Source organism: Lagopus leucura, unplaced genomic scaffold (assembly GCF_019238085.1).
Source record: "Lagopus leucura isolate 7727_CA_CO unplaced genomic scaffold, USGS_WTPT01 Super-Scaffold_100001, whole genome shotgun sequence".
Classification (NCBI taxonomy): Eukaryota; Metazoa; Chordata; class Aves; order Galliformes; family Phasianidae; genus Lagopus; species Lagopus leucura.
The window spans coordinates 50,296,725-50,320,809 of record NW_024962262.1 but is presented as its reverse complement, the minus strand read 5'-3'; the positions used below and the strand labels follow the sequence as shown (position 1 = coordinate 50,320,809).

The window sequence follows — 24,085 nt, the reverse complement described above, 5'->3', positions numbered from 1 at the left end:
AAAACATATATATTTATTTACAAGAAAAGCTCGCCAGCAAGAAGCATGGCATTCTGATTGCTGCTTGCACAACCACTCCTGCACTGTAAATATCTAGATCTTCAACATAAACTCAATAGGTTTATACACAAGTAAACATTATCTTCTGAGAAACTTCATTACTAAAATGCTGCTTTTGAATACCTCTGACACCCTTATGGGTTCAGTGGAATACAACCACATACCACAGGGAGTAGTATAACCACGTAACAGAGGCTAACTTTACCTTAGCTTTTAGGATTTCTCTGCAGTCTTTGGTGAAAGGCAGATTCCTCCAGAGGGCAATTCGGAGCAGAAGACAAACATCTGTGCTCTGATGCTCCATTTAAAGGAGTCTACCTTCACACACTGGCTGCAGAGTCTTGTTCTCTGGTTGACTCTTTGCCAAATAATTCCAAATTCTCTTTTGAAAATGGGGTCTGATCAACATCTACAAGCGCTAGGAGTACTTCACCTTGTAATTCCATAATATACCTCTGTCTCTGCACAGCCAGTGTTTGAGTTGAGGCAACCAGACAAACAAAAGGCTGCAGCTGAGACAAGTAACTACAAACTCTTCTCACTGAGTGTCAATTTGCAATCAACAGGTACAAGGTATTCCAATGTCTGATTTCGTGCAAACCAGAAGAGGACCCTCCCAGTCCCAACTATTCCATATAATGTCTTATATTAATTGATTCCAACCACTTTATACCAAAGCCTCAGTTTCCCAGACTGAGACGAGGAAAGTGTACCTTTCTGTCTCATACAATGTTGATACATAGCATTATTTAATACTTTCTAATTGTCCGGCTTTCAGCAACTCAAAGTTCTTTTAATGTTAAGTATCAGCAACTCACCAGAACAGACAAACTCCCATGTTCCATTTCAAACTGCAGTAACTTCAAAGTCTTGTCATACAAATTCCACTTGGTGAGATCATGGGCACTGCAAGTGGAATAAAAGAAAACAATGATGACGTGCTAATCAAGAACTGAAATCTCATCTGACCAAATAGGTTAAGTGAATCCTACTTTTGCCTTCATCTGGTGTACAGCAGTAACCTTAGATAACTAATTACTAAATGTCAGGGGGAAGGAAATTAAGCTTTTCACGGCCAACTGCTGCAACCTTCGGTCTGAAGCTTTACAGTCTGCACTCCTGCAACAAAACTGCAGTCTCTGTGAGGAAAAAAAAAAAAAAACCTTGCTTATATTCCTCTTCCTGAGCAATCCATTCAATAAGTTCTCAAGAAGATTGAACAAAAAATTCCTTCATAGAAACTTTAGAAGAGTGTTTCTTATATTCACAGGTGTTTGCAGCTCAACGTAAGCTTTGCTTTGAATAACCAGAGTAGCACTAGCATGGATTAGCAAAGGACACATGAAGCAGAAGGCCATTTCCCCAACTCTGTACTACCTTGTATGATAATTTACTTGGTGAACAACTCCTAGAGAAACAATCTTTTGAGAAAATCACGTTCTAACAAAAGATCAAATGAATCAAAACAAAAACAGACTGCATTTGCTGAGAGACAGCACTCACTGCACCTTCTTCAGACTGACCACCAGTGCTGACCATAAGGCAGTGCAACAGCACCCTGTTAGGAGGGAGGCACCACAATGACCCAGCTGAGAGAAGCTCTGTGTCCACTCTGACATCCCAACTCTATAACACACTCTTCTTAGCCCCAAATAGGGCTGATGCTCCATTGCCAGTAACAAAACAAACAAAAAAAATCCATAAGCCAAGACTACAGCTCTGTTCAGCAAAAACTAAACCCCATGATGTCTCTCATAGGGACCATTTTCCTTCCCTTGTGAAAATCTTACTAAACTCAACCAGTGTGAACAATTCTCACTTGGCATCTGATAAAGCAACATTTAAGTATATGGCAAAATAAAACAGCATTATGTAAATAAAATCTCACTTATGAAAAGCTGCTATTCTTCTCAAAGCAGAGTGCATCTGGGAAATTTCTCCTGCATCCGTACAAAATCCTTCTTCCTAAATTTTGCAGGTTTGGGAAAGAGAAAGGAATTAGTCAGCACAGGGCAAAGTAACTGCTATGCTCTTCCCAACCAACCCAAAGGCTTGAATTACTCTCCTCCAGCTCTCCCCAGTCCTTACACCTTCCACCACACTACTTATGCCTTCCTCTACAGTACAAAGAAAGCAATGTGTAGTCGGCACAGAAATGTTCTAAGTGTCTCTATTGCTACTGAATCCACAGCAGCCTCTCTAAACTACAGCACTGCTAACAATGTAAAACTAGCAATTAGGCTAACACAGAAGTGCTAAACTTCACATCGGTTGCTAGGTATCTCTGGAAAGCTAACTGTTCACGTGGTGCTGTGATCTGGTTGCTTCCAGCTGCCAGATCACATTCAAAGATAGCTAAAAATACATTAAATACTTTCCCATAGATGCAATTGCTGCAGTTTCCACAAGGATGCTACGTGATTATGGAAGATGGTATATGCAACCAAGAATTAGAAGGGAGGGGTCGCAGGAGAAAAATCTCTTTATTTAGATATGGATTACACTATGAAGGAGTTGAGGAATCCCCTGGTCTAGCGCTTATGTTATTTCTCATAAGTACACATTATCCCACATTGACACAGATATCTATTTAAGACCAACAAAATAAATCCAATCTGAGGTTAGGGAATTTTTTGGCTTGACACATTTTACAATATTCCAGGGTCCAATAAAAACCTGCCAGTGTTAACTCTCATTCCATGGCACGACACCTGTTCGTGACGGCACAGTTGATCAGATCAGCTGCAGGCTTCTGTTGTTCATTTCAGCCAGCAAGCTATTCATATCACAACCAGCTGTTTCTGCTTTTTAGAACTAAAGAACTTTGAGGGAGACTCTGCAGTCCTCCTTCGAGGGGAAAGCCATCATTTCAGAGACCCCAGTGCTATGCAATCAGCATTACTAATTTTTTTTCTCCTACAGTCAAAGTCACACTATGAAGGGCATCTTGCATACAGTCAAATATGAAGAAATGCAGAAATGTACCACTTGGAGAACAGCCTCATCACCTTAGATCTCTGGTACTTCTTAGATGATCTTATACAATGTATCTTTGGCATTGTAATTCTACATTTGTGGAACCCACTTCCAGAACACCCAGAAGACATAAAATGCCCTGCTGCTGCTGTGCTCATGTATTATTTTCACTCTATTCCTACTAGTACACTCACTTAAGAAAACACAAATCATCAGTTTTTTTTAGAAGAGCAAAATCCACCTTTGAAAGCTCTGTTCCACTCAAAACAGCAGGCAAAGAATTGTTTTTTCCTCTTCTGTTTTCATATGGAAACAGTCTGCTTATCTCCACAACGAGTCACACTCACCTTCTGCCAGAAGCCATCTAGTAGCTGGTTAAGCTGTCCCATCAACTCATCTATCAGCTGAGTGCGGGCACAATCCACCTTGCTGTAGATAGCCATTTTTTCACTGCAGAGGATACAGTAAGTCCTGGAGGAAGCCTCGAGGACAGACAAGTCAGAGTGTTTGGCCACAATGCCTTTTATCTCACTCAGCAAAGCATCCAAATGCTGCAAGTGACAAAACGGGTATTAGAGGTAAAATGTACCTAAAACCACTTAAACTTCAGATATATTTCACTTGGTCCATGAATCTCTCTCTATAGGTTATATAACCAGCATGAAATAAACACCAGTCTAAGGAGCAGAGGGGTAGGACCAGTGGATACCAATGGGTTTGTAGCTCTTTTTCATTATTATTGTCTCTAGATCTTCCTAAAAATGAAGTAGCTGTTTACTATAATAAACTTTTAAGTTTAATATAATAATTGAGACAATAGGAGGGAATAAAAATGTCTTTCCAAAGGAAAGGAGTGTCTCCAAACAACAGAAGTTGTCTCCTCTGGTAGCAGAGGATGGAGGCTGTTTCAGATCAAGTGAAGCTCAGCAAGTGATTTTCACCTATATGGAGAAGAGGGAACTTGTACTGTGCCACTGATTTTCTTCCAGCTAACATTCTGTGCTGAAAGTAAGTTAATCTTACCTCTCTGCAAACATTCTTGCTTAAGAACACTTTAAACCATTTCAAGGATTTCATCTATCCGTTTCTGACCATCCCTTTCCCATCAGCAGTTATACTATCCCTATTCTTATCTTTCAGTGACTACCATCCCCTAGCAGCTGGGAGTCAGCTTTCAAGGAGCATGAAACCTATTCTGTAGTAAACTCCTGGAAGGAGCCAGCTTAGCCACACAGGATAACCCACTCTCTTTCTATCCAACATTGAAAAACCCCAGGGCAGGCCTATCAGATGAAACCAAAAACTACCACCCACTGGAGCCAGTCACAGCACATCTGATGATGCTGACAATTGACAAGCACAAGGCTCTTCTCTGGCAGCCCTAAATTGAGAAGCAAAGCCTGAATAAGACCACTTTCCTCAAGGTATGAGGCCATTTATTTCTGTTTCAACAGGCTCATATTTGTTCCAAGTCACACAAAACTGTGTACTGTCATAAAATTAGCACACTGCACATGCACCAACTATCCCAATTCCTATTCACCTTCTCTAGATGTCCTGTGCTGTAAACATCTAGATCGTAATACTGTGGAATCTGCAGAAGATTTGCCACTTTTTGTGCATCTGTTGAATACTGCAGTGAAAAAAAAAAAAAGAAAAAAAACAGGATATGAGTGCACTGCAGGAATTTTAATGAAATATTCAACATGCATTCACAGAGCAGCTGTTAGTTACCTTTGCCAAGAGCTGAGGAAGCACCATAATAAAATGTTCAGTAATTTTGGTACAATCTTCTGATTGTATTTTCTTCTCTTTTACTGACAGAATCTGCAGACAAAGCATTTTGTTTCAATTATAAAGTCTCTTAGGTCTGAGTGGAATTTTACATGTAATCCAAGGTTAACTTAGATGCCTTTATCTAAACCAAATGAAGCCCGTATAAAGATACTATTCCATGGAGACAACCAGATGCTTTTTGATTTTCTTGTTAACCTTAAATTAGATGCAAATCACTGGACAACTATACTGCGTGGATAAAATGTTCACCATTTGTCAATAACTTACTTCATATGGCTTTTACCTAATGCTCATCCCCTTCAACATCCACCACTAATAAGACCTACATGTCAACAGACAACGTGCCATTTCATAAAAATAAGCCATTTAATTCCTAGAGATATAGGAATATGCTATCTGGCAAAGCACGTAAGGCAAAATAAAAGTGATCAAAGCACAGTGAATGAGAATAAGATGCACTGACTTTTTTGGCTGCACCTCTGCCCACTGGAGGATGACCTTCAGCTGCTTCTCTAACCGTTGCGAGGATAATTTCAATGAGAACACTTTCCTGAGCATCATTCAGCACTGTAAATAAATCAGTCTCCTTTCAGCATCACACAAAAGCAAAACAAAGATGCATCAACAGCTAAGGAAAAACCCACCCATTTATCTGGATAACTGCAGAAAAACACTACAGAAAGATGCTGCTAAATAAACATTTCAAGAGTGTTTGATTTAATTTGAAGAAAATTATTTTCTACCTTTAGTGAACACAGCAGCAATTATTTGTCCCCTAAGAAAACTTCCTAACAATATATCAGCAACACACACGGCTTCACTAAGGCTTACCCTTGCTGACTACTGTCTCATTTAGTATAAGCCTGCTTCTTTGAGCTTCAAAATGCTTCAAGTTATTGGGTCTGCAAACTTGAATTGCACACACACAACTGCCTCCTGTTCCACTAAAACAACCATGATTTAAGTTCACTTTAAAACATTGTTTAACAAAACTCTAGCTCTTTAACGTGTAAGATGTCAACGAACTCAACACATTGTCCTTTTCCTCTCCAGGCATGAATAGTAGCCCAAAAATACTGTGCTTCAATCTCTTAATATTTTGAGATTCTCATCTTTTGGGCAAACAAACAAAAGAAGTGAATGCTACTTAAGCTTGTTTACACAAGTATTCTTGCAAAGCTTCTAAACTAACGTTACATAAATACAGAATACTAAATAAAACAACTATGTTGTTACAAGTATCACATTGGCAGGGCACTGAGTCACATATGCTTCGTGGCTCTTGGGGGCCACGATCCAGGATCAAAGAGCACTACAACATGGAATGGTACTAAGCTAGCTGAAGCAAAGTTCAAAAACAACATCAAGAGATTAATTTGGACAAAGATAACCTCTTTGCTCACCCACCTTTTCCATCTCCTTCACCATCTTTTAACAGAAGAGTGGTCATGCATTCCCAGTCCTTCAGGAATTTGCCTGCCCAGTCCCACAAGCTGTCTATGAGGTATGCAACATGTTTGTGTAGCTAGGGATTAAAAATACAAGCTTATAGAAGCATCAGTAAAAGAAACACAAGGTTCATATGTTCCTCTCCTCTTTTTTCCAATTACAAAGTTGTCGTTCAAACATACATTTACACACAGTATTCCAACATATTTAGTCTGAGGCTAATCGGCATTTAAACAACATCGTTAGTCTATTACAAAGCAAGTAAGCAGGGAAAAAAGCAGAAAAAGCAGGAAAAAAGCTGTTCTTTTTCTCTGATTTCAGTATGTTTCCTTTGTAATTTAAATAACCTCTAAATCTAGTTTCCATATTGCTTTTATATTGCTGTTAATAACAAAAAATCCAACCTTGGGACAACAAGGTTGATAACAAGTAAGTTGATAATTTAGATAATTATGCCTGAAATTCTTTACACACATATGTAAAATGGCTGTGCCTCAGACACTTCGACCAGACATCTGTCTACACCACTGCAAAAGCTAAATAGTAAAGCACAGCACTTAATCTGATAAAATTTCAGAAACACCACTTCACTCTGAGCGCAGAGCCACGGTACAGCAACCCCCATCTACCTGCACTAAGATGCAGACATGTACCAAAACCCATTCACATGGTGGCATTAGTCCTTCAAGTTGCTTTCAGAAGCTGCTTCAGCTTTGATTCTCTTCATTAGCATAGCTGTAAATCAGCCTTAAAACAACAGAACAGAAACACTCAATTCTGTCTTTAACAACTCATCCTAGAGAGTGAGAACATCCCAAATACCAACATTGCAGAGATCACAACTAGAAATACTCTCCAAATGGAAGCCAGTACTTGATTTAACATGCATCACTGGATTGAAAAGGTTTGTATTGCAGGGGCTGTTCTCCTCACCTCACTCTCCAGGAAAAAACGTATTAATCTTTTCAGCTGGTCAGTGTTTGCTCCAACCTTCTTTTCTCCTTTGCACAAAACTTCTTCACCTCCCTCATGACTAAGCAGCCTGCCAACAGAAAAGGAAGCCAATTCAGTTCTGCCACATTCCCTTTATGCTCGTTTGCCAATACAACACAAATTCTTTCAAGAGCCCCATGACTGTATTTTTTCTAAATACATACTTACTCTAAATCATATTAGACTTTCTTAGGAGATGAAAGGAAAAGAGATTAGATTGCTTTCCATTATGAGAGATCTGCTGTCCCTGCGGATGCAGAGATAATTTCTGATACTTTAAAAGTACCCTGCCAACTTTCTGGACGACAGATGCAGATTCCACAGTGTTGAACATACTCTGAGATAAACATTTTCTCATACTGCAGAAGGGGTTAGCTCTAGACTGAAATTAAACATTAACTCAGTAAAAATATTGCTACCCAACCACTAGTGTACCTCTTCTTGAAGATAGTATAGCATCTTGTATTTGCAAGAGGCAATTTACAACATACTCAATTTTACAAACACAGTGGAAAAACTGCTCACAATATGATATTTCCATTTTCCTCCTTAGCCTAAATGAGCACGAATGCACTGCTCATAAGAAGTTTTAATCCCAAAACACATACAGGAATGCCATTCCCATAGATTCAGAGGCCTAAATGGCTTGGATTTAAGAGCAGGACCACACTACTCAGTGTCAGTATAAGCTTATACTTTCAGAAAGTGCTTCTGCTGGTATAATTTATGCCAGCTCTGTAACTAATCGACATTAAAAATGCAGACACTGAGATTTCATATGTACACCAAGAAGAAAAAGAAAAAAAAACCAAAAACCATTATACTGAAATTTTTATCAGTACAACTAGGAAAAGGAAGTTGTCACTAATATTTCTATCACACCAGAAAAGATGTTTCTGTACTAATACCAGAGTCACAGAGAACAGGGCAAAGAACAAGGAAAAGGTTTAGAGGATCAGAGTGTCTATGCTGCACTGGGAAGCTGAGAATAAAAAGTCAAGTTACCAAGGCAATCAGTTTAGCAGCAAAAGACAGCCATGTTCTGGGAGGAAAAACAGCTGATTTATGATAGAACATTGGGTCAAGCAGAAAATGCTAGCAGATGAGATAGAAGATTCATTAAAAGAGAAATTTATCTTATTTTGTCTTTCTGTTGGATGTGGCAACACAAACTCTAGCATGTCAGCAGTTCAGCTAGATAGCAACAGGCAGCTAGGAGAAGATTCTGCATATGTGAAAAACACAAATCATTATTTCTGAATTCAGGCAAAAGTCTTGCCTAAATAGTTTTATTTTCATTTCTTTTTGTAACATAAAATCACTTTCCTCAGCCACAGAGACAGAAAATTTATTTCTTCTCTTTTTAGCACATCAACTCCATTCACTTCATGCAACCATTGTTATAAGAAGCCCATTTATAAGAATCACTCCTGGGGAAGATAAACCCTGTACTTCATTACCTGACACAAAACTGGGAGGGCTTTTTAATCTGTTGCATCTCTCATTGTTCAAAAGCCTTTACAATGTACAAGGCAACTTCCAAAAGGGAAAAGAGGAGGCCATTTTTGTGATTAATCACCAATGCTATGGAAATGCAGCAGTTGCCAGGTGATGAATTAGCTTGTAAGGAGGAACGCAACAGGAAAAGAAAGAAGAAAGGAGGCATACTCTCAAAGTAGGATGGTGTCTGTGGATCAGTCAGTTGTTTCATATTCTCTGTGTTAGGCTTGCAACTTTTCTCATGCCTACTGGGGAGCGCTGTGCAGGGAAACAAATGATTACCCCCAGACAGAATTTCTCTTCTGATTCAGGAGAAGAAAGCACATCTACTATCCTCATGGCATATACTTCCAGCAGAAAAAAAATGAATGCTTAATACCCCTCTTAAATAAATCCACCTTCATTCTGAAACAAATGAGAATATGCAAGAGGTAGGCAGGCAGATAGAGATACCTTTTATACAGGAATTCCCCAGCTGCTACTGCAAGTGGACGGTGTGTGGTATAAACAAACTGGTATAAGGTCTCACAGTCTGCAGCTGATAACACGTCCTCACAGTTCCTAGGCAAAAATAACAACAGAAGTTACAGTTCAGGTTTATCTGCACGGAACACAATGAATGAGATGTCCAGTTTTACTGGACCTGATGCCTTGCAACTTGTTTACATAGCTAATATTTTGTAGGACATGTCTAAATACGTAATCAAATGGAAATAGCAGCATTTTTTACTCATTTTATAGACAAATTGAGGCTTGTACAAGCTATGAGTAATAAGGCCCACTCTATGGACAGAATATTAACTTAAAGTATTACTAAGGTTGATTAGTGGCCATGATAAAAAAGAGCAATAATGATCAAAGAGAAAAATGATGCATCTATGCTTATTGTCATAGACAATTAAATAACAAGAAGCCTCCATCTTACAGTACAAACTCTTCCAAAATGCATTAGCACAGTATTTTAAAGCTTGTACTCTGTTACACTGGGCCTACACAGTGTCACACACAATAAGAAATCAAAACACATACTTGGTAGCATGCTTATGAGTGCAACCTTTCTGTCCAAACACACTGAAAATCACAATTTTTTTGACAGCCATTCAGCTACCAATTTTTAAAATATCACAGGCGACTAATAAACCTAGAACACTCTATGGGAGTTAGCAATTGTGTTAGTATCAACTGCTTTACAAAACATGAAATTGAAGCATCAAGGTTGAATAATCCAAAGAGGAGATAACAGAAGTGAAGACCAAAACAAAGGTTACAGTTTCAAATTGCTTGCTTTCTACTGCAATTGCAAAGTCGTTCAGCTAAACTACATGAGAGAATGAAACAGCAACATATCAGATCCTTCTGCTCTTTGCAACCAGGTGAAAGACTTCTTATTTATTGTTGTGATCAGCTCTCAGATAGTGACAGTATAAAGCCACTTGCAGCTGCAATCCAGTACCACTTCTAAAACTGAGCATTTGTGCTTTCCATTTGGTGGGACCAATGCCTTCAGAAAATTAGCACCCCTTCCTATGCTCGCCTGTTTGTCTCCAATCCTAGTGCATCCTTTAGCAACCTCACAAGTCACAAGGCCCGAAAACATTATCCTCAAACCTAACTGAAATGGAGTGAGATCTCATTAGGTGAGAGCATAGCTGGGGTGTTGATTAAAAATACTTTTTGTAGCACAGGCTATGAGTTAAAGCAATGGGAAAGAGGAAGCACTCATTTCTCAAAACCCACAACTTCTCATTTATAGAAGTTGAAACCTCATGAATTTTATCTTTACTACGTATTTACTTATGTATCACTTGAATCTTCCACAGTTTTTCTGAATTTGTTTATAATGGCCACTGGCACAGTAAAAAGGTATTTAAATGGAAGTGCTGATGGTCTGCCTCCAAAACTGATGGGTCAATCCTGCAAGATAATGCTTGCCCTCAATCAAAAAGAAATTCCAGCAGGTTCTGGCAGCCTCTTTTAACATGCAGTTCCCTTGAGTATATAGCTGTGGTAACAGAACAAATAGAAAGTGCTCTCAATATACATAGATATCATGTAATGAGTATAAAGGAAAATGTTCATGTGATTCTCATCCAGCCATCTATAGAACTGGGGAAATAGTGTAAAAATGTGTTTACTGTTGTTAAAAAAGGAGATGTTAAGGTAACATGGTGCTTTAGCATTTCTGAACAAGTATTGGTGCGTCCTGAGATACCACGAACGTTAGGGAATGAAGCTTGAAAAAGAAGAAATTTTGGTGTAAGCACACCGTGATACATGGTCAAGAACCGTGTGGATGTGGCACTGAGGGACGTGGTCAGTGGGCATGGTGGGTAGAACGATGTATTGACTAGATGATAGAGAAGTCTTTTCCAATCTTAATGATTCAGTGATATTTGAATTTACTCATCTTCATAGGCCATGTTTCCCCCTTCTTTGCACGTTCACAGAAACAGTGAGAGCTGTGTGTCCCTAATTAAAAAAAAAAAATTCCCTGAGTTATCTAAATAATTTAGGCAAAGCACTCAGTAGCATGCCTGCAGTCTCCCTGGGTAGAAGTTACAGATTTTGTCTTGCCAATGCAAATGAAATTCCAACCTCCTTTTTAACTTTGCCTTCAAAGAGGTTAGGACTTCACCCCACTTACACTAGTCCAGAGCAGTGTTATTTTCTCTCCTCACAGCAAGAGTAGGTCAATTGAAACAGCTCTGACCACTTACAAAGCAGCCCCTAGTAGCACAGAGGCTGTGGAATGAGAGGAAATGCCTCTAAGTAATATCACTGCTGTCCACATACTGTTCATCTACTGTCTGTGAGACAGTGAGGTTTACAGTCAGTACTCCCACTCAAGTGAGAGCTTAGGGGGTTTTACTTGCCTCTGGAAGTAGCAACACCTGGCTATACTGCTGCAACTACCAGTAATAATCAGTGCCTTTCTTTTTACATGCATAAACCAATAAGCACGCATTCAAAGAATACTTTAAATACAGCAATAATACTGCTGCAAACTTACAGCCCTCAGAATGCCAAGCAACAGATAAAGGTTAAACCAGAAGTGCCTGCCAGTGTTTATTTTTAGACACCTAAACAGGCATGGCTTTCCACATACCAATGTCATGACACACCATTTTCTCTGTGCTTCAGTGCGAACATAGCGTAGAGAAGCTGGGATCTTCTAGAGAGAGATCACAGACCCATTTTGTTCTGCCTGTGGCACCAGCTGAAAGATTCCCTGCCTTCCCTTTTGTTCTTTTTCACTGCATGAAAGAGACGTGACTATATATGACTGCTGGAATCACCTATCGTGGTCTGTGCTACTGCTTATATCATGGACAGCAACCAAAACCACAAAATAAAATAAAAATACACTTGATGCACTTTTCAAAGCTTTTCCACTTTACTCTTTTTGCTCTTAACGACAGGAAAAAATCACATAGAGAAAGATTTGGCACATGGTATACAGACACTGGTACCAAGGTACAGCACCTCAAAACAAACTAGTTTATTTTGCATTTAAAATAAATTCTAATTAAATACCAAAATCTGCGAATACATTACAAAATCATTACTAATGCATTAAGCACTACCATCCAAAAAACACCTTTTGGTAGCATTCTGTTTGAGCAAGCAGAATACAGTAGCTGATTTTTATACTTAAAAATGTCATTTCCTTCTATCCACCCTGCTGTCATAAGATGTGTTTCAAAACAGCATTTTTGTGTTGAACAAGAGAAGAACAACGTGGTAGCCATACAATAGCATAACAAGAATACTTCCCTAGGCACTTTAAAATAGAATTAAGATGTCGCACTGTGATTCCATGGCTATGCTGTGACAGAGGAGAGGAAGAAGCACATTACAAAGGTGCTGTATGGTATTCTGTTTTGGCTAAGAAATATAAGCATAGGAGACAGGCATTCCTCATTTGTTGTCAGTTCTTCAGACAGGAAAGATAAGATTTCACAATAAACATAAAGGTTCCTGAACAGAGGCGTTCGATGACGAAGAGTTGCTGAAGATTAACTTTTAGAAAAGTAAAAACCTGTAAAGGTGGGAAAAAAAAAAAAGAGCAGGCAGAGCAGAAAGCACCTGCCTTTGGTACATTTTGGTCTTTCACTTCTGCTTAGTTTGTAATAGGCTTCACTCTTCTAAAGGACTGCCCTAACTCCACCTTAACAGGAGTGTGGGCCTGGATGAATCACAGAGGAGCTGTGAGGAGCTCCATGCCATTCCCTTTTGCTGGTATGCAGCGTGCTGCAATTAAGTTACTAGTGCAAGAAATCAGAACTGTGCTGTGTAACTTGCTTTACTAAAGTGAGATTTTTGTATTGGTACTTCTCCACCAACATCTAAGAAACACTTAGTTCTCCTGAAAAACACTGGACAAGACAAAGGTGGTCAACTTCCCTACGCAAAGCAACTTCCTCTCTTAAGTTTACTTTCTACAATCACATGAAAACATGTTTTACAATAGCATTTGAGCCTTCAATACAACTTGACTTTTTCTCTGAATAAAAGCTTTCGGAATAACCTTGCTAGATACAATGCATTTGCCTATCAAAAGTTTCTTTCTCTTCCTCAGTCCACAGCACTCCCCACTGACTCTGAATTACGTGACATGGTTATGGCATACTTTGCCAACTCCAGTTTTCAAGATTCTCCCAGAGCGTAGGCCCTCCATCTCCAACCTAAAACTTCCATCTCAGTCTAGCTGAGAAAAAGGAGGGAGAATTAATTTTTTTCCTTTTTCTTTAAGAGTGCAGAGACAATGTATCCCTACATGACTTGGGCCTTTTGTGCTAAAGAGAACACCCAGAATTAACAAACCTCAGTTTACTGACCTTTAAGTTAGATAAACCCTACTTACCACTGTCAAAGTACTGAAGTGAGAATTAATGTATTTATCAGCTCCAGTAAGTAGTTTAAATGAGTTCCCAATGAGTGCAATATACTCACAGCTTTCACTGAGGCAGCTCTCCCACATTTCAAACTTCAGAGATTTGTGTTTAAAACTCAATTTAATTTCTACTTACATTCAACTAATGTGATACAGGGTAATTTGCTCCTTCTTTGCTCTTTACATTTCACACTGTTGGTAAACTTGTGCCCCTACGTGCACTACCTGTAACTGAAGTAGGTGAATGCGGTTATTTAATTACCTTTATAACCTTTTCCAAACTCTCTACTCTTTCAGCTACTTAAGTACACAAAAACGAACTGAATTGCCTGGCAGCAGCAGCCCCACTGAACTAATTTACCTACTGAAGGACAACATTTGCATTAAGATTCCTTGGCTTCTCATTGTGACTCCATTTTTTATCCTTCCTAGTTGTACTCCCTTTCAAATTCTTTGCAACATTAATGCTAATAATTATGTATCATTAGTAGCATTAATAATTTCTGTTACGCTATACCTCACAGGCTCATTCAGTTTCAGGATCACACCTGTAAAAATAGAAATCCACCAGCCCAAAGAGCTTGGCTTTCAACGGAGACAACATACAACAACCAAGAAGATAGCTCAGCTTAGAGACAGACAAAATGAAAACACAAATATAGATTTGAAAACAACAGCAACAAAAAAAAGCAGGTGTATGCACAGCAAGAGGGCTTTGAGTTGGCACTGTTGTGTTTGTTTTTGTTTTATTTTTAAATAACACAGTAAATTTAAGTGAATTGAGAAGATTGGTATTTTAGTGTTTGGCTGAATAGAGAGAGAATATAAAGGTCAGCATATAAATTAGAAGCTCCATGGGCCAGAGTAGTCACTCTGCCCACATTACATGCAATACACAGTGTATATTCCACAGCAGTGACATGCAGTGATGGTTATGAGACAGCCACTGCTGTTACTAACGTATACGCAGCAGATTTGCAACTGTAAAACATCACAAAAACAATTAAATAGCAAGAGGTCTTGCTACTACATGTACTCATGAAGACAATACAAGAGAGTTGCTGATACAGTATTTTTTGCCCAGGATGTTGACAAGAGAAGCCAACAAACTAATTGGAGGGAAACAGCTACTCCTGTTTTTGCATCTCACTAGTACATGCCCTTAAATGACAAGATCTATTCCAAGATTAGAGTCGTGTCCTACAGGTCAGTACCTGACCGGTTATGTTCATGCTGCTGTTTTTTGTTGGTTTTTTTTTTGTTTTGTTTTGTTTGTTTTTAAATAAAGACTTCTTGTTAACTGATTCCATGATTCCAAATCAAATATAGAAAGTTCTTACTGATGGATGTTCTTACTTTAAAAATGGAAATGGTACCTTTAAAAATAGAAGCTTGACCTGAAAGGTCTTTCACACTTCACTAAAAACGGTAATTTGGGCAACTAGAATTCAGTTGCCAAATCTGTAGGTGGGCCATCCCTAGAGAAGTCAATAGAGCATGACTAAAAGCTGCACAAAAATTGATTACAGCAATACACACAAGATAGCTTCTGTAAATGGTACTGCTACATTTGTCATTCTTTGCAGATAGTGGAAATGCTGTCCAAAGCCTCATTCCATGCTTTATTGAATGCATCAGGCAGCTTTCCCATTCAACATCCAGGTACCAGTTTTGAACCATGATAAGCACTTATGCTGCAGTCTGAATTTTTTTGCTCCTGTAACATCAGCAGTGAAGTCCCTGCTGATATCTGTAGGTACTGCAGCATGAGCCTTTCCCTGTGCCTCAAGAAAAGTAACTCAGTGCAGGCTCTTACTAGGAAATCTGTAGTGGAGACTGTATTATCTACATCCTCTTCACAAAAGTTTTATAGACTGACCATTATCTACCTTATCAAAAAGAAGATCTGTCACTGAATTTGCCCACTATGTCCCCAGTTCCCATTTTATTATTACAGTAATTAAGCAAAACCAGCAGCACTCAAAGCAACTGAGAGGGAGAAGGACAGAAAGGATGGCTACAAAACAAATGAGTAAAAAGAAACAAGTATGTATTGATAGGACTCCACACAGCCTAACTGAAAATAAAATATACTCATTCTGATAATGAAAAGTACATCTTATGATGGAAAAATGTCACTGAGAAAACTTTAGATGGAGCTTACACTGGAAATCAAACTGTATTAAAGAAAAATCTGGGAAAAATTTGCTTGATGAAAAAAGAAACACTGATCAAACTTTTGCAGTTTGCATTAATGAGAACACTATCACATATATAATATAATAATAATAAATAATAAAGCCAGAGACTATAAACAGCTGCAGGGCCAATACAGCACTTGTTAGTTCAGATACAGAACAGGGACAGCCATAACTGGTGTTCAGTATCTTTGTACTTCAACAATGGTGTGCTACTCCTCCTGGCACAGGGACACGTTACACACAGACACAACACTGTGTTTTGTTCCAACAGCTACACACCAGAGAACCAACTGATGTAGAAAAGGACATTGTAAACAGAGAAACAATACGACCCTATCCACAAGTAGTGAGATCCAAACAATGGTACTTCCTTCAGAAGAGCATGCTGTATTCATAGTGGTCATATGCTGTTCTGATGCATATGCTGGAGTAACCTAGAGAAATGCCACTCAAATCAGTGGAGTGTGAAATAGGAGTGAGTCCAGACTACACAGCATTGCTTCAATGTATAAACATATTTGAAATTTAATGTATATACCTAGAACACCATATTATTTGGTCCACTAAGTACTGCATCCTCTTCTAGCAATGACCAGTATTTCTGGCTTACATGGAAAAGCAATTGCTATTGAACAATGCACCATGCTGTACGTGAAGACAAGCAAGTGCATCAGCAGAATCCATCTTAAATCCTGAAACAGAAGAGACACTTACAAAGTCCTCTAAAATCTTAACTGTATTAACAAGGAAATGCACTGGACTCTTTTAATCTTGTTTTTGCACTGAAAAAGAGGGACAGAGAATTTATTCTTCGGGTACTTTGCCAAAGAAGTTCTTTCTAAAATAAACACACTGCTCAAGGATACATTGGAATAGGACTCACATATTTCTATAATGTTAGTCCAGTTTTTCCCACCCCTTCCAGTCTGATATTACCCTTCCAAATCTATGGCTGACCAGTAATTTCCCACCAAAACAACTTTCTGTTAGTTTTCCACTTCAGCAAAAACAAGACGTCATATACTTGCTCACTCCCTGTCAGTCTACTGCAGGCTTAACAGCTCCCAGATTCTCTGACATGGAGCAAGGAATCTGATAGCCCAAACTCTAGCAACAAAGTTCAAGGCTTCCTGCATGGGGGAAGATGGCAGAGTTCCCTGAGCTCCTAGTCAAGATCTGGTAAGCCTGGGACAGAATGTTATACGGTGGGAACTTCCTGGAAACAGGCAGATGCTTGGTTTGAGAAAAGCCAACATCAAAACTCTTTGGAATTTACTTTCAGGGGAAGCATGAAGATACAAGTAATGTCATTCTCATGGTGAATCTGACTGCAAAGATTTTCTTAACATTGGTGCTTCCCACAGAAAGAAAATGCCATGTCTCAAGCAGTATTAGCTGTAACTCATATCCTGCTGAGACCAATCATTTCTCAGCATGTAACTGATTACAGGAAGATTCATCAGAATTTTATCTGGATCTTGTTGCCATTAAAACAATACAGTAAATTAAAAAAGAAATTATTTACTGTGACATAAGCATCAAGAGTTTCATGGCTTGAACTGCTACTTCATGGTCCTTGTCCAGAGGCATGGACACAATTCGATCCTAATGGATGTAAAATGACAATAAAAAGATGTAACATGTTTTGTTCTCAATAAACATATCTTTTTGCTACAGCTAGATCATCTACGCTAGTAGAGCAGAGATTTATTTTTATTTCAGCAGCTACTTCCTAAGAGACACAAGGCAACTTGATTACCACCAAGTAGTTCCCCAGCCCCTGAAAATTAACAGCATGTTAATTTTTTAACTGAATTAATCATGCAGTAATATGTTGGGGTTTTTTTTCAGATGTAATGTATGCGTTCACAAGAAATCAACTACAGTCTACAAATTAAAAGCGACTGACAGGTTGCTTCCAAGATGTTACTACTGACACTTCAATATGTTAAATGGAGGTAAGCCTCAAATTACAAGCATTATATAATCAGTTTCTCCCATCAAAAATAAAGCATGTGTACCTACACATTACAGAAGCCAGTGCTTTGCTGGAAAGGTAAGTAGGAATTGAGTCTTAAAGGTGCTTCATGAAAAAGCAGCAATACTCCTGACCTCTAAAGTTCACATTATTATAACTTGGTACGTATACAAACACCTCAGAAACATAGTAGTTTTCCTGTCCTGTGTACCCAAAGGCTCACTCTGCAGCACAGCCTATATCTGTAAGGCATGTTAAACCTTCACACTTGCTTCAAGACTAATAGCTTCCTCAGTAAACATATCATTTCTAAATGTCTAAATCCATTTTACTTTGCATCTTCCTTTTTCTAGCAGCCCAGATACAAGGTGTGGAAGTCCATGAATCCTGAGTTTCAAAGCTCAAGGGTAACAGAAGGAGCACATGAAATACAGCTTATTGAAAATGGATTGATGATCACATATTTACATTTCTCATCATTAAGGAAGTGGGATTTCAACTCTGGGAGACGTCCAATCACTCTGCATCTGCTGATTGGATTTCTTTTGTTTCAACAAGGAGGAGGAGTTGGGTTTGGTTTGTGGTTTTTTTTGTTTTGTTTCTGAGTGTGGTTCTGGGTTTGTTGGTGTTTTTTTTTTGATATTCCATTTGGGAGGTGGAATTTGCAATAGTCCATTTATATATAATACCATCCTCCATACAAAGAGACATCTTAGTAAAAACAGACTAGAGCTCTTCCATCAGTCTTTGAATACCAAGTTGCTTACGCTGTTTGCAGTAACTTATAACAACCTCCCTTTAAAAGGAAAGAGAGAACACTACCAAAAAGATGTTTAAAAAAAATTAGTCTTACACAGCCAAACTCCAGTCTGAACAATTTCTTCTTAAAATACCAAAGTCTGTATCTTCTTATTTGACAATAGTCTACGGGTATTTCTTACTATAAACAACTGCTCTGACATCTAGGTAAGCACTGCACCTTTTGCAAGAAGAACACGAATTACCACCACATGCAGGCACTTGATTATGGACTGATTCAGAGGGACTGTGGTAACAGCTCCTCCTCTCACAGCATCTTGAGATTTCTTATTTGCATACCATAAAGATGCTGCCCCATTAGCATAAGAACAGCTGACAGTCATTACAGAGGGCAGGATTAAAAAAGTAGAAGGTTTATTTCTTGAATGGGTAAGGATGTCAGAATATGATAAAGGTTTATGCATATATTGGAATATGATCAAGGCATGTACATATAAAGTCTACATGGTCAGTGCAGGCACAGAACAAGCTCTCAAAATTTCAGGATGTCACATGACTTGTTCAGTTAGGAGATAAGAGATCCTTTTTCAAGAGTCATACTGACATGGTATAGCAGCAAAGAGTTATTCCCATATCAGTGTAATACATTGTCAATCAAATATTTAAGAGCTTAACTAATTATCAAGAATAGCAAAAAAAAAAAAAAAAAAAAAAAGACCACTGGAGCATCAAACTCCTTCCCACATTCCAAAGTTCTTTTTAAAAAAAAGTCTGGGCTGTTCTGGATAAATGATGGAGGTAACAGTGCATGCTTACATCATTCTGCGCATAAATAACCTGAAGTGAAACAGAAAATTCCACAGAAGCAGAGGGAAATACCTCTGTGAAACTCCTTCAGCCACTCAGTCAAGCAGGCTGTTTCCGCAATACTCTAAGCTTCTGTCAGTCAAAGGAACGGGGAGATGAACTCTGACCAAAAACATCACACCCCGTGTCTACACCCAACCCAGACTTAACAAACAAACCAGCAATCTATTTACCTTGAATCTGCTAGTAAAGAGATCCATCTTGGAAACAAGTTCTTTTCTGCTGTAAATTCCCTGCAGTCCCAAAAGACACTTCAACCGCACTTCAGCTTGCTACAAGAGAAAGAGAAATCCACTAATATGTTATCTCTGATGTTATTTACTATTGGCATATATATTAAGAGCTCTATGTGGGTGCCTGAAGTACATTACCGGAATGCTACCTCATTTTCTTTATTAGTGATATCAGTATTCTACACTTTGCATGCCTCTTTCCCTCTCTCTGAGAAAGGCTACAGTGAGCCAAATGTGAAAATGACATCAATGCTTGTTAGGCTCCCTAAAATTCAAAGAAACTCTCCAAAACATTACAATTAATACAAGCAACAGAGTGCAAAAGACAAAGAAATTCATCCACTTAAATACATACAAATACAAGATTACAGATGACCTACTTGATGCCATCAGCACTCTTCTATAGAATCAACTTTGTTCACCTCCTTCTGACGTCTGACTCAGACAACAGTTACACCTCTACAAGGACTCCAAGAAACTCCAGCCCAGCAAAACTGCCCAAGGAAGGCATACATCTTAAAAATGCACCAGCTTATAATCATTGATTCTTATAGAACCCAAGATCATAGAATGCAGTGGCTAGAGACCTTAAAGATGATGCAGTTTCAATCCCATGCAGTTTCAATCCCACTGCCATTGGCAGGGCTGTCAGCCACTAGCTCAGGCTGCCCAGGGCTCCATCCAACCTTGGCCACGAACACCTCCAGGGATGGAGTGCAGCAGTGATGCTATCATAGCAGCTGTGAAGCAGTGGGTCACCTCAGCTGGTGGAGATTTTTATGAGCATGGCATGCAGACTCTTCTTGTTCATCACTAGCAAAAATGATAGCTAATGGGGGTGACTATACTGAAAAATAGTGTTATGTAGCTGAGAATTTGCTCTATCAAATAGCATTATTATGCTCTTTGTATTTGTTGTAGTTTACATGGAAATAAATATGAGGAATTACCTTCAGAACAACCTACATATAAATGTTATGTCTTCTACTTGTTTCTTTTCTACACTGGCATATTGTATTTTGAGCATTCTATGGAAAAAAAAATAGGTTGCTTTGGGCTTGGCATAGTTGGTAAACAGTTATCCCTATAGGTGTCCCCTGTCATTAGTACTGCTGCTTCACAGATGCCTTAAAAGAAGAGGACTTCTCTTTATCCAGCTTTTAAATCATCTCCTGTGAATCACTAAACCTTTCAAATGACTAAAGCTTTAGATGCCATTAAGGAAGTTATTTTGAGGATCTAACATAGAATTATCACGGTGCTCCTTAAAAACAAAACAGCAGGGATATCTGCCAACACTGCAGGTCTTGAATCAATCTCTTCATATTAATTCATTAATTCTTCCTGCTAACAAAAGCAGCAAGAAAAATTAAGGAAATCTAAGAAAGGAGGCAACCTACACATAGGCTATCTATTACTACAAGTTCCTGTTCAACTCTTGGGATGGAAAGCAGAAGGATGACATCTTGTAGCTAGGTTTGACCAAAAATTCTGCATAAGACAACTATTTGCTAGGAAAATAGTGAATTATCCGTAAGCGATAATGAATACTGCTCTCTAACTTGCATGTGATAAACCAGCCGTATATATTTTCCAAACTGTGTTCACCTTTAAAGTTAAAGGCCTAGTGTGAGGAACAGAATCTTGTCCCACCTTATTGCTTCTTACAGCCACTTACAGCTTCTTACAACTCCACTCAGTCTCAGCTTGTTACCTACAATTGCCTACTGCCAGGAGTGGCACGGGCTGGAGCACTGCACACTGCTCATTTCAGCTGTCCTCAGTATCTTACCACGAGCTTTTTCTTGAGAACAGAGACATTTTTGGTGGATAGGGGCTGTTTTGTTTTTAAGTTTCTAATGATTTGTTGGATGGTCACGTAGTCCTTGGAGAACAGCTAACAATTAGTGACAGTGAAGGGAAATAACATAAGCAAATCTTCATTCAGGATACTCCAAACACACGTCATCCATTGGCTGTATCGTAGCATATTTTGCCCAAGCCTACAAAGACTGCCAGGAAAAATCAGTAAGACAGAGAGCAGCTCTACTGACATCAAAGAGCTTTGCACGGACTCCAGCACTGCTTAGACAAACTGAGTTACAAGATTTCAGTGTTGATCCTATCCAAGAGATGGAGCTATTCAGTAAGCCTTGTAAGTACAGGCTGGGACACGGACCATTTTACAAGGTCAGACTGAGTAACTGCTCCTCTTCAACACTCTCCAAATAACAGATCAAGAAAAACAGGTCTACTTTTGAAACACTAAAGTGTGAAGAAAATTCAGCTTACCTACCCTGTCAAGGTAAAACATAGTTTAAAAAAAAAATTTGCCCCCCTTTCCCCCCCCCCAAAAAAAAAAACCATCAGTATGCATACAGAAATATGATCTCTGGAAAGAAAACCACCATGTTAACATGAACATTTGAAGACAGAATTTCAGAAATTGTTAGAACAATGGGATCCATTTTACACTCACATCGCTTGGGAGACAAAATTTCTTGAGATTTGCCAGGAGTATCACATGATCAAGACAAGTTCATTTCAACAAAAGTTTGTTTCCCCACACGAATTCTCTAGGTTTTGGCTTTTGGGGTTTTTTTGTTTTGCTTTGTCTTGTTTTCCTGTTTCAATAGTCTAAGGAGAAAATCTCAGAAATTTGCCCTGAAGTTCAAGACAAATCTAGATTAACATGTTGGGAGCTCTCAAACATGAGTGTCTGCATGCACACAAGCATCTCCCCCTTCTCATTGCCTTGCCTTCTTCTCTGATGGTTCTCCCTTCCATTTTCCCCATCCTTTCTCTTCATCATCTCCATTTTTCTGGTGTCTAACTCTTATCTTCTTCCACAGCACTACCATTTAATCTGATTGCTGACTTAGTAGCTATATACCACCTTGGAAGAACACTAGTGCCTTTGAGCACAAGTTAAGTGACTCGGTTTCACAAATGGACTGGTGACTGTGTTTATAAAATTATTACATAAAATTGTCCATTTGCACATGGCAGTCAATTTTAATGTCAAGCTTTAGAAAAAAAGTTATTTCTAGTAGATGAACATAAACTACTTGAAAATGTATCTTTATAGCATTGTTCTGAAACTGTTACTAAGCCAAAGAGGGATGTTGATATACAACTTAAGGATGCATTACCACTGAATTTGGAAAACCCTCTTGCACCCAGACACAGAACCAAAATCACAAAATGGCCAGGGTTGGAAGCGGCCTCTAAGAACATGAATCTCCAACCCCCCCCACCACAGGCAGGGCCACCAACCTCCCCATTTAATGCTAGACCAGGCTGCCCAGGGCCCCATCCAACCTGGCCTTGAACACCTCCAGGGACGGGGCATCCACAACCTCTCTGGGCAGCCTGTTCCAGCACCTCACCACTCTCTGTAAAGAATTTCCCCCTGACACCCAACCTAAATCTTCCCTCCCTCAACTTAAAACCATTTCCCCTTGTCCTGCTGTTATTTGCCCTTTCAAAGAGTTGATTCCCCTCCTGTTTGTAGGCTCCCTTTAGGCACTGAAAGGCTGCAATGAGGTCACCCCACAGCCTTCTTTTCTCCAGGCTGAACAAGCCCGGCTCCCTCAGCCTGTTGAGCCTTTCATGTAGAGATACAATGTTTCAAATTGAGGTTTGATGGCAAAGCAGTATGTCATGGGGAAGAATGATTACATTCAAATTAAACATTTTAAAGACAAAACATTAACTTTATACTACTTTTTTCCCCTCATTAATGACTCCCAAATGACTGAACTTTATAACTGTTCACAACACTGCAGATGATCCCGGTCATATTTTTCACATTTAGAAGACTTCAGTGGTGGTTCAACTCTGCAGCCTGAGTTACTTGATAAACATCTCTACAGAATATTCCAAAAGCAAATATTCTTGCTGCCCACCACCATCAGGGCAAAATGGAAACACTTATTAAGGGTGAAATCTTGAAAAATCACTTCTTATTCCTACAGTTTGATAATTCTCCTAACTGAACATACTCTAAAAAGATATTCTGATCAGATAAAATTAATGCGGGAAAGGAAAAAAGGTTCTTGACAGATTTGTTGCTTCTGAAAAATCTACCTTTGCAGAAATAGCAGAAAGCAGGGAAATAAGAGGCTTTGTGCTCCCCCTCCTGGCTTTGTGGTAAGCTACAATTTTGTTTACAGAACACATATCTAAAACTAACACAAAACAGAATTTATACACACATTTATAGGTAGCCTGCAGAAGTTCACTGTGACAACTTCGGTAAATAACCACTCACGATAAGTATCTCTATCTTCCTCAAATCTGTCACGTGTTTTAGAAGCATGAAAACAGCTTAAGTTTTAGGATTCTTCCAAATCAAAAGTCTTCCCATCTATCGCCC

The 24,085-nt window shown here is 38.9% G+C and overlaps 1 protein-coding gene across 1 annotated transcript in view; it reads right to left on the bottom strand.

Annotated features, from left to right (window-relative positions):
• LOC122178204 (cohesin subunit SA-2-like) overlaps window positions 1–24,085 on the bottom strand; it is a 57,370-nt gene that overhangs the window by 14,629 nt on the left and 18,656 nt on the right. Inside the window, exons 12-22 of the mRNA XM_042868243.1 lie at window positions 19,648–19,746; window positions 17,396–17,475; window positions 9,229–9,336; window positions 7,216–7,324; window positions 6,241–6,358; window positions 5,297–5,400; window positions 4,771–4,863; window positions 4,580–4,669; window positions 3,384–3,587; window positions 1,949–2,025; window positions 879–966 (exon numbers count right to left, since the gene is read on the bottom strand). Coding sequence (XP_042724177.1) covers window positions 879–966; window positions 1,949–2,025; window positions 3,384–3,587; window positions 4,580–4,669; window positions 4,771–4,863; window positions 5,297–5,400; window positions 6,241–6,358; window positions 7,216–7,324; window positions 9,229–9,336; window positions 17,396–17,475; window positions 19,648–19,746 — 1,170 coding nt within the window. The remainder of the gene's footprint in view (window positions 1–878; window positions 967–1,948; window positions 2,026–3,383; window positions 3,588–4,579; window positions 4,670–4,770; window positions 4,864–5,296; window positions 5,401–6,240; window positions 6,359–7,215; window positions 7,325–9,228; window positions 9,337–17,395; window positions 17,476–19,647; window positions 19,747–24,085) is intronic.